The sequence below is a fragment of the Pangasianodon hypophthalmus genome, chromosome 4 (genome assembly GCF_027358585.1).
Source record: "Pangasianodon hypophthalmus isolate fPanHyp1 chromosome 4, fPanHyp1.pri, whole genome shotgun sequence".
Taxonomy (NCBI): domain Eukaryota; kingdom Metazoa; phylum Chordata; class Actinopteri; order Siluriformes; family Pangasiidae; genus Pangasianodon; species Pangasianodon hypophthalmus.
Window position 1 is genome coordinate 5,140,802 of NC_069713.1, and position 14,118 is coordinate 5,154,919.

The 14,118-nt window shown below is 36.8% G+C and overlaps 1 protein-coding gene across 2 annotated transcripts; it reads right to left on the reverse strand.

The window, feature by feature from the left end:
- Window positions 1-1,737: 1,737 nt before the first annotated feature.
- LOC113547271 (E3 ubiquitin-protein ligase TRIM39) lies at window positions 1,738-12,664 on the reverse strand. Of its 2 annotated transcripts, none has more exons than XM_053233714.1 (7): window positions 12,298-12,664; window positions 11,259-11,851; window positions 11,056-11,151; window positions 10,668-10,901; window positions 10,424-10,571; window positions 7,991-8,017; window positions 1,738-3,571 (listed from the first exon to the last, which is right to left on the reverse strand). In XM_053233714.1, the coding sequence occupies exons 2-7, from the start codon at window positions 11,847-11,849 to the stop codon at window positions 3,024-3,026; spliced, it is 1,644 nt and encodes a 547-aa protein (XP_053089689.1). In that variant the 5' UTR covers window positions 11,850-11,851; window positions 12,298-12,664; the 3' UTR covers window positions 1,738-3,023. The 2 variants fall into 2 exon arrangements, with proteins under 2 accessions (XP_053089689.1, XP_026803328.1); XM_026947527.3 differs by lacking the exon at window positions 1,738-3,571 and adding an exon at window positions 7,131-7,895 and having other exon boundaries at window positions 12,298-12,656.
- Window positions 12,665-14,118: the final 1,454 nt, after the last annotated feature.

Genomic DNA, 14,118 nt, shown 5'->3' on the forward strand with positions numbered 1-14,118 from the left:
TTATGCACTATTATTATTATTATTATTATTATTATTATTATTAATTAGTAGTAGTAGTAGTATTGATAATAATAATAATAATAATAATAATAGTGGTATTGCTGATAATAATAATAATAATAATAATAATAATAATAATAATAATAATAATAATAATAATATTATAAGCGACCGCCTTTTGAGCTGATTACGTCATTGCTGTTTCCGGAAGTAAAATGCCGCGTACTCGTCAAATAATTCGGTTTATTTATTTATTTATTTATTTATTTATTTATTGATAGATAATGCATATACAATATACTTGTGATGTATTTGGTTTGTAGCTCCTAGTTCTTTTATTTTATCTTATCTGATATTTTTAACGTATCTGTATAAAGGGGACGTTCGGACCAATCAGAGACCGTCTCCACATCCGGGTATTCCCTGTGAAAGGCGCGAACACTGCTCTGAGGTAAATATTGAAAGGTAAATGTTGTATAGAAGCTAAATGTGAAATGTTGCTGCTACAAGTGAGTTATTTTACTGCTTAAAGAAGATTAGCGACGTGCTAACGCTTGCCAAGGCTGAAGAGTGGGTTTTGGGAACGGAGTGCTTTATGAGAAGTGAAAAATACAGCGTTATAAAATGTAAAATGTTGGTTGAAACGGTTATGACAACATTATCACAAAATGTCGAGTCAATATATATAATATATATAATATATATATCCTCTAAAATATAGAATCCTTCTAATATTGTACTCTAATTGTGTATAATCTAGCAGATTTCTTAAAGGTGCTGTAGTTAAGGAGTAAAAGACTTGGGGGTGTGCTGATTATAGGAAAATAATCAACGACAAGGTAGGTATGATGAAGTGGAGTTAGTGTTACCACCTCAAAGTTGATATATCACGATTAAACTTATATAATATATATACATGCATACACGCACAGACACACCAATCAGCCATAACATTAAAACCACCTGCCTAATAGTGTGTAGCTCCCCCTTGTGCCACCAAAACAGCTCTGAAACATTGAGGCATGGACTCCACTAGACCTCTGAAGGTGTGTGTGGTATCTGGTACCAAGACGTTAGCAGCAGATCCTTTAAGTCCTGTACGTTGTGAGGTGGGACCTCCATGTATCTAACTTCTTGTTTGTCCAGCACGTCCCACAGATAATTGATCAGATTGAGATCTGGGGAATATGGAGGCCAAGTCAACACCTTGAACTCTTTGTCATGTTTCTCAAACCATTCCTGAACAATTTCTGCAGTGTGGCTGGGAGCATTATCCTGCCGAAAGAGGTCTCTTCCATTAGGGAATACCGTTGCCATGAAGGGGTGTACCTGGTCTGAAACAATGTTTAGGTAGGTGGTACGGGTCAAAGTAACATCCACATGAATGCCAGGACCCAAAGTTTCCCAGCAGAACATTGCCCAGAGCATCACACTGCCTCCACCAGCTTGCCTTCTTCCCATAGTGCATCCTGGTGCCATCTCTTCCCCAGGTAAGTGACGCACACGCACCTTGATATATCATGTCCCAAAGTATTTTATTTTATTTTTTTAACTTGTATCACTTTATAATTTATATTTATATATATATATATATATATATATTATTTATTTATTTATTTATTTATTTATTTATTTATTTATTGTATGTAGTCTGATGTTATATTAGGTATGAGGTGTTTATTTTATTTTTTATCTTTTTTAAAAAGCATGCTAGACAAGCAAAATGTTGCTTACGTGTGCCTTTTACGCATGATAGAGATACTCCTCAGCTATGTACAGACATTATGTAATTTTCTAAGGGTGTAGATTAGTATTATGCCCCCAAATTAATAAATTATTGCCACCATAATAAAGTCACTGGGTCTAACCTGGCAACCCCATTGTAAAAGGTCTGGCTACACCCCTGCACATTGTACCTTTTTGTCCATTTATAGTTACATTTAGTGTTGCAGAACATCCATGAAATGCATTATTTCTTGTTTTCACTTACAATATAGCAGCTATAAACAGTCGTTCCCTCACCAGCCCCTTTTTTTCTCTCTGCTGAGCTTGAGCTTGTCAGAGAAATCGCAAAGCCCTCTGTCCTGAAGACTTAAAGTTACATCTTTACTTCTGACTCTTACAAAGCAAAGTCGACGAGGGACAGCTCCTTCTGTAAAAGTTAAATAAACATCTCACGGAGATGTTCTTCACTACGCCACATCAATGATTACACAAGTTTTTAATCCATAATTTTGTAAACCATCACCTTTATAAGTCCCTGTGAATAAGCTGTTACTATCAAACTGATAATGTGTTAGAACAAGTGTGTTAATATAAGCTTGTGATTTGGGCGTACACTATTGTCAGAGCTGCTGTTATAGTAATCAACAACTTCTGACCAATCAGAATAGAGGATTCAACAGCTGTATAACACAGATTAAAATTTCAAAATAAAAATGTGTTCTTGATAAAGTTTTAATGGCCATAACATGAGCTTGGATGATAAACTGTGTTTTAATGTTGTCAATATTTGCTTTATAAAAAAAGAGTAAATTAATTGACTTGGTTATTAAGCACAAATCCTCTGTGACCACTAGGTGGCGTCCACGCACCTTCAACCTGACAGCAGTGATCTACTGTATACAGCCTGCAACAGTTATGAGGTTGTTACTTCACTACTGTTACACAAATTAAAAACACAATTTCAAAAAAAAAAAAAAAAAGACATAAAGGTTCAGCTTTGCCTCTGACTGTTTTACTCCTGACTGTTACAAAATGCTGACATTGCAGACAACTTTCAGAAACATTAAATAAATTTACACGTAGAAAACTTCTCAATATCAATGCTGAAAAAATGTGATAAATGTTCTTAAATCCATTTATGTGGATGGTCCGCCATTACAGGTCCCTTTGTAAGTTGTTACAATAGTAACCATAACATGTTAGTATGTATTATGATGTTTTATATGATGGGTGAGAAGCAAGAAGGTATGTTGCTATGATTTTGGTTTCACATAGCCAAGTTTTGGTGAAGAAGAATCTCACTTAGACTGTTCAACTGGCGTAATAATCAGTGGTGCTGAATTTTTACCTCCATCATTGAGGAAGGGGCAGAAGAGTGGATAGAGTTTATCAGTAAAACACTGACCAGTGAAAGAGTAGATATGAGACTTGGCCTCAACATCATAGAAGGAGACGAGTCCCTCTTCATAATCCACAAACACCCCAACCTTCTGAGGAGCCTGTTTCAGGGAGAGATGAGCATGAGGAAATTCACAAGCCTCATATTTAGTCTTGTTTCTCAGGCACACGGTCCAGTATCCATTTTCGGGACATGCTGTAATGCTTCCTTTCCTGTTAATGGACTCTCGAGCCACTCCTAACATCCACTTAGTCTTCTCACTGACCAGCACCTCATAGTAAAATCTCCCTGAGGAGAATCCCTCTTTTCCCAGTACACTAGGAAAACGGTCAAATCTCTCTGGGTTATCGGGGAGAATCTGTCGCTTTCCTTCATGGCTCACTTGTTTCCGATCGTCAGACAGAACGAGTTTAGAATTTGCTGTCTCAGGATCCAGAGTCACATCCACTGAAAGAGGCACACAATATAAACTGATTATAGTATACAGAATATAGCAGTGAATATGTATAGATTTAGTCATGTGATCAAGAAAAGCTTACACACCTACGTACTGTTGGATTTTCCTCAGCTCTGTTTGTGAAAAATAACGGACAATAACATTTGCTATTAGATGTCACAATCTGATCAATCAAAAAGCTGTACATGTATTGAATATAGGAGACTTTAAACATTTATATCAAAGTACAAACAAGACACACTGTGATAATCAAAAACACTGACTTTTTTTTTTTTTTTACTTTTTATGTTTTCTAAAGGCACCATATATCAAATATACAGCATGGTGCAAAAGTCTTATGCGCCCTATTTTTTTTTTTAAATAAAAAAAAAAAAATGTCTCCGATGTTTATTATATTAACTTTATGCATTACTGACTTTATGCATTTTCTTAGATTTCCGAACATTAATTTTCCAACAAAAATTACAGAAAAAATGTTTGAATGTCAGTAGATAACATACCACTTTTCAGACAAAAAAAAAAAAAAAAAAGAATGCTGGCAGTCAGGTATTAGCTGCAAAAACAGGAGCCAATGTGACCATTAAAGTCACTAAGAGAACTGTGGCAGATTATCCAAAATGCTCAGCAAAATTTACTAGCTAATTTCCTTGTAAAACTGCACAAAATGAACATGGAATGTTCAATGATGCGTTTTCTAAAGACAAAGGTATGTCAGACTAAATATTGACTTTGTTTAGTTTAGTGCTGTTTATTGCCCTTTGTAGAAGTTTTTTTTTTTTATGCAGAAACATTTATTTTAATTATTTCTGTACCCATCTTTGCTTTATAGCATTTCTTTACGTGTGTCTATGAGACTTTCACAGTTCTGTAAATTTCTGGTGTCGGGGTGTTGGTGAGTTCCTTAAATAATATCAGTCGTGTTAAAAATACTTCTGCTATAAATTCTTACTGATCAAGTAGTTAGAAATGCTCACCAAATTTAAGAAGCTTTTCCATTGCCTCGTCGAGAGATTCCTGAAGCTGAGAGCAAGCTTATATTAGAGGTTTCACACTTAGATGAGTCTGGATCCTGGAGTTTGTGTGATGTGGAAAGAAAGGGGAAACATGAGTTTTACTTCACTTTCCTTTCTTCAGAATGACATCATGGAGCCTCTCCCACTATTTTCTTAGTTTGGGTCACCAGGTGGCAGACCTTCACCCATTGAACTGCAGTATGTTGGATGTATCCCAGCATCTTTTTTTCTCTCATCTTTTGTTTTAAATAAATATGTGTATATGTATAGAATTTAAACTAAAATGCTTAACTCCCACAACTATGTCAAAATATATTATTTAAGTTAATGCTTTTACCCTTTTTAAACAACTGTGAACTGCTTCACAATATTAGATACTTTCCTGAAAATTGACCTGAATTTTGCAACATAACTTTGCTAAATTATTTCTAATACATTGTGTGGTAATAAAAAGTGTCTGCAAATGCTGGACAAAACCAACAGTGGTGCATCCTTAAGTAACAGTGTACAGTATAAAAAATATATTTAGGAGCATAGTGGAAACTTTATTAAGGTTATGCAAATTTACAGGAATGGCCTCTAAATCCACCGTAATCATGGCCAGGATGGAGCAGTTGCTGAAGATGAATAAATGAATGTTGGATTCAGAAAATCCTGTTAGTAACCAACTTTATATTCCAAACATCATACTGAATATTGAGGAAAAACTAGTACATTGGCTGTAGTTCATAGAGTTTGTAATAATCTCTTTCTTAAGTTCACTAATTTGTTAAATACAGGTGGTGGTTCTTTGTGGTTGTTGTTAACATTTTGAAAGTATTTTTCTGGAAACAGGTTCATGTTTTTACTGTAAAATTTTTATTTAGTTTTCAGTTGAATAACCCTTTAGACCATGGTTTCTGAAAATCTGGAGACTCAATTCTTGTGCTTCAGATTTTCCCTTCTTTGGACTTTGTTGATAAGTGATTCTACCAGTATCCTTTGTCATTACATTACATAGGCATGAAATTTTAAAACAGCATTCTTCTTGCAGAACTGCATATGATTTGAACGGTCTGCCATTTGGGGCAGTATACACTGTGTGTGTGTGTGTGTATATATATAACTGATGAAGTTGGTGCAAATTTAATTTGTTGTGGTTCGCATGACAAATTATTTGTCCAAGAACAGTTATTAGCAATTTTGCTATTTTATTTTCCTTGGGGTTTATTCTCACTTATAACTTCTAATTAAACAAATCAACTTATATGGGGAGGATTCATGTTTTTATTCAGCCACAGGAATGATTTGGGTGGAAATAAATATCCAGTGATGACTGTGACAATCGGTAGTGAACAATAATAATGAGAACTGAGTCATAGGTTCCTCCAGTAAATGAGATTCTGATGACACCACAAAGTAAACAAGAATTAAGATATTATTAGAATAATTAAATAATTAGACGTAGGGCTTGAATTTGTCATTTAATAAATACATACAGTCGTGGGAAAAAGAAAGTACATCCTTCTTCAATTCTATCTTTTTATTTATCTATATTAGGTTCTATTTAGCCTAATAACAATTGGGTGGTCCTCATCAACTTCTACAAACATATTACTTCAGGTGACAACAACAAAAAAAAAAAACAACAGATTTCAATATGTAGTTTTTTTTTTTTTTTTTTTTTTTTCCAAAAAAAGTAAACCAACATTCAGAAACCAGGTGGGAAAAAGTAAGTACACTCTTCCTAGTTCCACAATCATTGAGCGTAATTAGCAGCCAGGTGTTACTAAGGAAATGCAAAGTGAAGTGTGTCTCACTCATCAAGAAGTGTGATTAACTCTATAAAAGCAGAACTTTTGTCATTTAGGTGTCTGCATCATGCCAAGAAGAAAAATCGAGGTGTTGGAATGGCCAAGTCATAGTCCAGACTGTCTTAAGAGAGCTGTGCATAAACAAACATCAATGAACTAAAGCAATGTTGTAAAGAAGAGTGGGCTAAAATTTCTCCAAAATGAGGTGAGGGACTGATAAACTCCTAGTTATTGTTGCTAAAGTTGGTTCTACATGTTACTGAATTATAGGGTGTATTTATTTTTTTCCCACCTGGTTTCTGAATGTTAGTTTACTTATGAGAGAAAAATGGCTACATGAAATCTGTTGGGGGTTTTTTTGTTGTTGTTGTTATTGTTGTTGTCACCTGAGGTTATTTGTTTGGTTATAGAAGTTGAGGACCACCCAACTGTTATCTAGGTCCTGATAACTAAAACATAGAATTAAAGGAAGGTGTACTTTCATTTTTCCCCATGACCGTATCAGATATTAACATACACATAACCTGTGAAGGTCTCACTATATTTACTACTTTATATTTACAAACACTTGATTTTTCATTGCAAAAGATTTCACCATGTTTATTACTAATCTCCATAGACAAGATTTGCCTTTCTTTCACATTAACATTAAACAGGTTAAAGTGTATATCAGAGAACAGACAACAATAGAAACCTAAATATATTATATAAGATATTATGTAGATAGATTCTCTATAGTTACAATTTTGATTGATTTTTGAATGAAATTTATTTTTATTAATACACATCAGACAAAAGACAAAATTATCTGTCCACAAACTATTATTCAATTATGTAATTTATTTTCTATTAATTGCAGACATCAAATAAAATAATATAAAATAACTTCTAACCTTAACAGCAATTGTGTAGTTTTGGAGTGTATTGGTTTAACTCTTATTCTGTAAAGTTGGTTTCTGTGGAAAAATAATGTTCAATAGACGTGATGATCAGCGGTGCTGAGTTTTTACCACCATTATTAAGACAAGGGCTGAAGAATGGATAGAGTTTCTCAGTGAAAGTCTGACCAGTGAAAGAGTAAATATGAGACTTGGCATCAACATCATAGAAGGAGACCAAACCTTCCTCATAATCCACAAAGACCCCCACCTTCTGAGGAGCCTGTTTCAGTGTAAGGGGGATGAGGGGAGATTCACAAGCCTTATATTCAGTCTTATTTCTCAGCATTACAATCCAGTATCCATTCTTTGGACTGAATGTAATTTCCCCCTTCCTGTTAATGGACTCTCGGGCAACTCCTAAATCCCAAGCTGTTTTCCCTCTGACCTGGACATCATAGTAAAATCTCCCTGAGGAGAATCCCTCCTTTCCCAGCACATTGACACAACGCTTAAACCTCTCTGGGTTATCAGGAACATTCTGTCCTTTGTTGCCATATCTCACTTGTTTCCTATTATTAGACAGGATAAGTTTAGAATTTGCTGTATCAGGATCCAGAGTCACTTCCACTGCAAGAAAGAGAAATGGCCCATGTTAACATTACTCATAGTATAATAGCGAAAATAGGTATATTTAGTTATGTAATGAATGAAAGCCAACATACCTGCATATTGTTGAAGTATCTTCAGTTCTATTTGAGAAAAAAAAATACCTTTATGCACTGACCAATTATAAGAATAATCACTAATAATCTAAGTGTATTTCCAAAATGGGAAGTCAGGACAAACAAAATCATTAGATGTTATTATAAACATATCATAACAGTTAGGCTATTAGGTAGACTGGGTAGTTAAACTAGCCAACCAACAGATACATATACATATTGGGTTCATCTTTTCATATTAGGACATAGATGCTGAGGAGTTCCTCAAATTATATTTCTTCCTCTATCCTGTTAAAATTGATAGGTTTCCTGGAACATCAAGTGTCAAGATCACCCTATGTGAGGGATATCTGTGAAGGACCTGCTGCACTCCCCCTTGGTTTGTGGGGGCTACATGTGGTGTTGCCTTGCTGGGTAGGCAGAGTTTTAAGGCAATTAGTATGGTCATTGTTATAGATTTCACCAAGTACTATTAACTGATCTAAAGCCAGTACTGTTATAAACTAATTTAAAAGAAGAGAAGGGTTTCTTTACACTGTTCAGTGTGTGTCCAGCCATGTTGATTTGATGTCACTCAGACTACCCCAAGTTGACGAGTTGAAAAACCAAGCTGAGAGGCATTTTCTGTGGCCTTTACTGGTTGTAGGTGGTTGCAACTTCACCTTGAAGGCAGCATAAGTTCAGTTTAGGCTGAGAGGAGGGAAAAGACATTTAGGGCCCTCACTGCAAGAAATGTGGCTCTTTATTTGGCCTGGAATATGGAGGCAGAAAAGTTGTCCATTTTATTAGCGACCTGGCTGTGGAGAGTTCAATAGCTGAGGATTCCCTCATGCCATGGGATGACACGTCTTTGACCTTCAGGCCAGAGAGACCATGCTTCAGCTTAGTTGGTTCCCTCCAGTGATTCTTCATGTGCCAAACACAGGCAGGGAGGAAGAGCTGTTTCTTAGACCTAGGAGAGGGCCCAGGAGATTGAGTTGGATGGGAGCCTGCTCATAGACCTCAATGAGGATGGCAAACAGGGCTTGGATGGGAGGAATTATCCTCATCATCTGGACCCTCAAATGCATAATCTGCATCATTTTTTTCCATCCAGAGACAGTCAGCGTGATTTTGAGAAGAGGCGTGGGTTTGAGGTTACCTGATTAGTCTGACTGAGCATGCATGAGATCCAGGGAGCATCCAGTGGTGCGGCATTGCAACAAGTGTCATGTTGATGATGGTCAAAGTTCTGAGAGGCATCGACTAAGCCTAGAGCAAACAAGCTTTTTGGAAAATGCAAGGCAATGGCTACAATTCTCTGATTTGCCCCATACAACTGAAGCTTTGAATGCCTCACTGCAATGAGAGCACAACAGGCAAGGTTTGAAACTGCAGCATTCTAGTAGAGACTCACTAGCTGTGACAGACAGGCAGGGATCCTAAGCTAGGCAGGTAGCCTGAAATTACTAGTTAAGTGAGTGAGGTTAGCAGGCTAAGCAACATCACCTCGGGGACTGTATTGCTATATCAGTTACAGTCCCCTCCGAAAGTATTTGAACAGCAAGGCCAATTCTATTGTTTTTGATGTACATTTAAGACATCTGGGTTTGAGATCAAAAGATGAATATGAAATGATAGATCAGAATTTCAGCTTTCATTTTCTCATATTTACATCTAGATGTGTTAAACAACATAGAAAATGGCACCTTTTGATTGAACCCACCCATTTTTTCAAGTGATCAAAAATATTGTAACATGTGACTGATAGGTGTTTTTTGTTGCCCAGGTGTGCTCTGTTAAATTGATTGTTTAAAGAATTCATAGCTCTGAATGTCTACTCTTGGTTTGAGCCCTAGGTTTTTGCAAGCAGGGCTATGCAGCCAAATATTAAGTGTTAACTTTAAGACATTTGTTTCTATATTTTTGCTTACCTAAAAATTGGGAGGTCTGTCAACAAATGCCATAGTGCCGTGGTGGTCTGCCACGTTTTAAGTTGTTTAACACATCTAGATGTAAATATGAGGAAATGAAAGCTGAAATTCTCATCTATTGTCTCATAGTCATCTTGCCATCTCAAACCCAAATGTCTTCAATGTACAGTGAAAACAATAGAATTGGCCTTGCTATTCCAATACCTTCGGCGGGGACTGTATGCCTGGAGGATGACCTAAAGGGATCCTATGAACAGTTGTTCATAATGAAAGACTGTGTGGAAATGTTGTTGAGCATTTAAGAGCGAAATGAGAGTTTGCAACAAGGGGGAGTGTGACCAGGTCGCATGTGCCTGCAGGCAGGGAAGAGCTTTCCTCAGCATTGGATGCACGCTTCTATCTATTAGCAGTTGCATAGGAATGTCCCTGTCATAGGTGGATCTCAAACATGAGATGAAGAAATAGAACTTGTTAAAGCACACCACAGATTCTTGCTGATGATGCAGTTACAAGAACTTACCAATCTCTGGAAGCTTTTTCATCTCCTCATTGAGAGACTCCTGAAGCTGATGCAGAGCTCTCCTCAGTGTCTCCATATTCAGATGAGAATTATTTCTGACATTATTCCAATTGTTGCTGTGTAAAGGTCCATGCAGAAAAGGGTAAATCTACAGTAAAGAGAGAGGAGAAATCCCTCAGCATGGGGACTGCTGTTCTGTCATGTGCTGCATAATATTACTATTGAGAATAGGAGCATCTCTAACCTGTAGAAACTTGAGGTGATCCTGTGTATGTAAGACCTGCTCCATCTCATTGTTTTTCTTCTTTAATTCAATTATCTCCTGCTCCAGTTCTCTAATGAACTGTTCTGCTTGCCTCTCTGTTGCGTTCTGCTTTTCTTCCATCACCTTAAGCAGTTCAACCTGGCTTCTCTCAATACAGCGCATCAGAGAACTGTACATCTTCATGCTTTCTGTTTTTTCCTTCTCTGTGTGTTTCTAACACGGGACACATGAATATATATATATAGTGTGTGTGTGTAATATATATATATATATATATATGTGTGTGTGTGTGTGCTTTTTTTTGATGGGAGAATTCTATGCTAGTTAGTAATCACTGCGAAATTTTAGAGACTTAGTTTTGACTCACTTTATTGAGTTCTATAGACTGTTTGAGCTCCTCAATCTTTTCCTGTCGGTTCTGGATCATCTTCTGAACATGTTTCTGTGTCTCCACGAGGTGATTCTAATACAATGATACAAATATGATACCACAAATAAGAATTGATTAATTTCAGAATGTTAAAAAAAAAAAAAAAAAAAACATTTTCTTGGATGGTATAAATGTCTCACCTTCTTCTCTTGACTCTCCTCCTCCATAGGAACAGTGTTGTGATTCTTGTGGTCTCCCAAAATACAGAACTGACACACACACATCTGGTCATCTGTACAGAACAGCTCCAGGGGTCTCTCATGTTTCTGGCAGATGTAGTCCTCCAGGTTCTCCACAGGGTCAATCAGTTTGTGTTTTTTTAATTTAGCTGTAGTTTTATGAGGCATCAGATGAGTAATACAAAAAGAAACCCCACAGTCCAGACAGGACCTTAGAGCCTCCAGCTTTTCCTTAGTGCAGGTGTCACACAGAACCCCTTTAGGTTTTAGGTACAAAGGTTGATCTGCAGTGCTGCTGGATTTCACCTGAACTGATATCTTAAACTGAGCACTCAGTTCAGAAATAAAAGTATTTACACGGAGCTCAGGTCTTTTGGGGAAATCTGCTGTGCACATTGGGCACTGGTAATGTGAACTGGTGTCCCAGAACTCTTTGAGACAGATCATACAGAAGTTGTGTCCACATGGAGTAGAGACTGGATCAGTGAACACATCCAGACAGATGGAACATTGGAGCTGCTCTTCATATAAGAGATTGCTAGAGGAAGCCATAACTAACACAGGAGACAAAAATATTATTTTAGATGAGTGTAAACATCCCTATCTTGCTGCTTTTACTCAGGTATTAAATACAAATATATGCTAACTTTTTACAGAAATATGTAAATGATGTTAAAAGTAGGTATACCTTTATGAAATATAAAAAGGTTAGCATTCACAGAACCTCTCCTAAACCTGTTTCTCTACGTACTTGTTAGAGGGTATACATTCTCCAGATGGGATAGCCTCACCACTCCCATTAAAAAAGTTAGTTGTTTTTTTTTGTTTGTTTGTTTGTTTGTTTTATAAAATTACAAAAAAAGTAAGTGTTGGAACATTTTACTCAGATTGAATAAAATACAAGACAAGTGTTACAGTCAGTATTAGAAAGGTGCTGAACAGGTTGTTCCAGTAGCATGCAATAAAAGAAAAGAAATCTTGGATGCATTATCTATTTTACCTCTCTTCCCCTGTCTCTTTTTTCCTTTTTCTTGCTCCCTCAGAATTTACCTTCAGCAGATTTAGTCTCTTGGATAAAAATGGTAGGTGCCTTAACGTGGAGGTGGTGTTCTGGTGAAGGCATCTGTATTCTGGTAAAAACTAGTTAGGCAGTTAGTGGTTGCCTAACCTGAGTGACATCATGAGGCTACTCCCAGTATTTTTGTTTTTTTTTTGTTTGTTTTGTTTTTTCTTTAAAACAATATTTTTCCACCAGATGGCAGTCATTCATGTACAATGATCCATAATACATTTCTCCAGAACATCTTAGGAATGATTCACTTGTGATGATTCAAGTGAGAAAATGAGATCTATGAGTCAGAAGGGTGGTTCTTTACACTTTACTGGGCAGACAAATTTACTGGGCAGACAAAGTCTGATGGCATTGTGCATGTGCAGCACCAGAATGAGGTGTGATTAAAAATCAACAATAGGTAAAACATGTGTTAGTTACATAGGTATGTCAGATGGTAAATTATGTATAATATAAAAAAAAACAAGAGGTTTTTGAGGAAGCTATGTTCCTGCTAGTGGCTCAATGGTTAAGACCTGAGTTACTGATCAGAAGATCAGGGGTTCAAGCCCCAGCACCACCAAGCTGCCACTGTTGGACCCTTAAGCAAGGACCTTAACCTTCTCTGCTCTAGGGGCACTGTATTATGGCTTCCTAACAAGCTGGGATATGCAAAGCAAAGAATTTCACTGTGCTATAATGTGACAAATAAGGGCTTCTTGTTCTTTTCCAGTTATACCTGCTGCAGGTCGCAACTTGTAATTCCCCACCTCCAATCAGTAAAAGCCACAGAAAATACCCCGTCAACTTGAAATTTCAACTCGTCAACTTCTGTTGTTTCTGTGCTGCAATTTCAGTCCAAAATGTGGCATGAATGTTTGAAGGTCACTATAGTAAAAGAGTACTTATAGTCACTCAGCCCTTTAACTGTAAAAGTGTGGTTAAAGTAGCTTTGACATAGAACAACAAAAGATACACTTTCATGGATGCGTCTATTTTTATTTTTACACTTAGCATGTCAAACATGGCGATGGTGCAGCTCCAGGGTCCCCCTTTTCATCCTGATCTCGGGTTACTGTCTGTGTGGAGTTTTCCATGTTCTCCCGATATCCGTGTAGGTTTTCTCCAGGTTCTCCATTTTCCTTCAAACTCCCAAAACATACATAGGTGTGAATTTGTTCCCAGGATAGACTCCAGATCCACTGCAACCCTCACCAAAATAAAGCATTTACTGAAGTGTTTGTAATCCCCTAACTTCTCCATATCATACCAACATTGGACAGCAGTTAGTGGTATAGGAGAGAGGCTGCTTTACCTTTGAGAGTATTGGATGGCTGATCTTACCTGGAATGCTCTGAGGCTAGCTTTTAAAAGTTGCCCCTAAACCCTGCTCAGTGCTTCAGCTTAAAGCCATTTTGTGTTTTATATCTGGAGACCAAATGAGGTAGCAGTGATATTGTAAAATTCTGCCCTAGAATTTTCTTACCTGTGTGCAGAACATGGTTTGTGGATTTTCCTTCCTGTTTGATGAAATCTGTCTGTGGAGATAAGTACTCACCTGTGCATTCTGCTTGTGGAACATTTCACTGATTTGGTTGTCTGATCTTTGAGTGTGTACTTTTAGTTGTTCAAGTTGTTACTTTGGACATTTATTTGTTTGTGCTCTTAATGGCAGTTTATGTTCAGTAATAGTAATTCTTTTGTCAAAGCCATAGTGCTTTAAAGTGTGCTTGGATTAGTGTTCAGGGCACAACTAGGCCACTTGGTTCA

Excerpts from the sequence above, each read along its gene's own strand:
- LOC113547271 (XM_026947527.3), bottom strand. The coding sequence starts at position 11,849 with ATGGCTTCCTCTAGCAATCTCTTATATGAAGAGCAGCTCCAATGTTCC. Across the intron at positions 11,152-11,258 it reads AGGAGAGTCAAGAGAAGAAG|AATCACCTCGTGGAGACACA; the intron begins GTGAGACATTTA and ends TCATTGTATTAG. Across the intron at positions 8,018-10,423 it reads GAAAAAGCTTCCAGAGATTG|AACTGAAGATACTTCAACAA; the intron begins GTAAGTTCTTGT and ends TTTCTCAAATAG.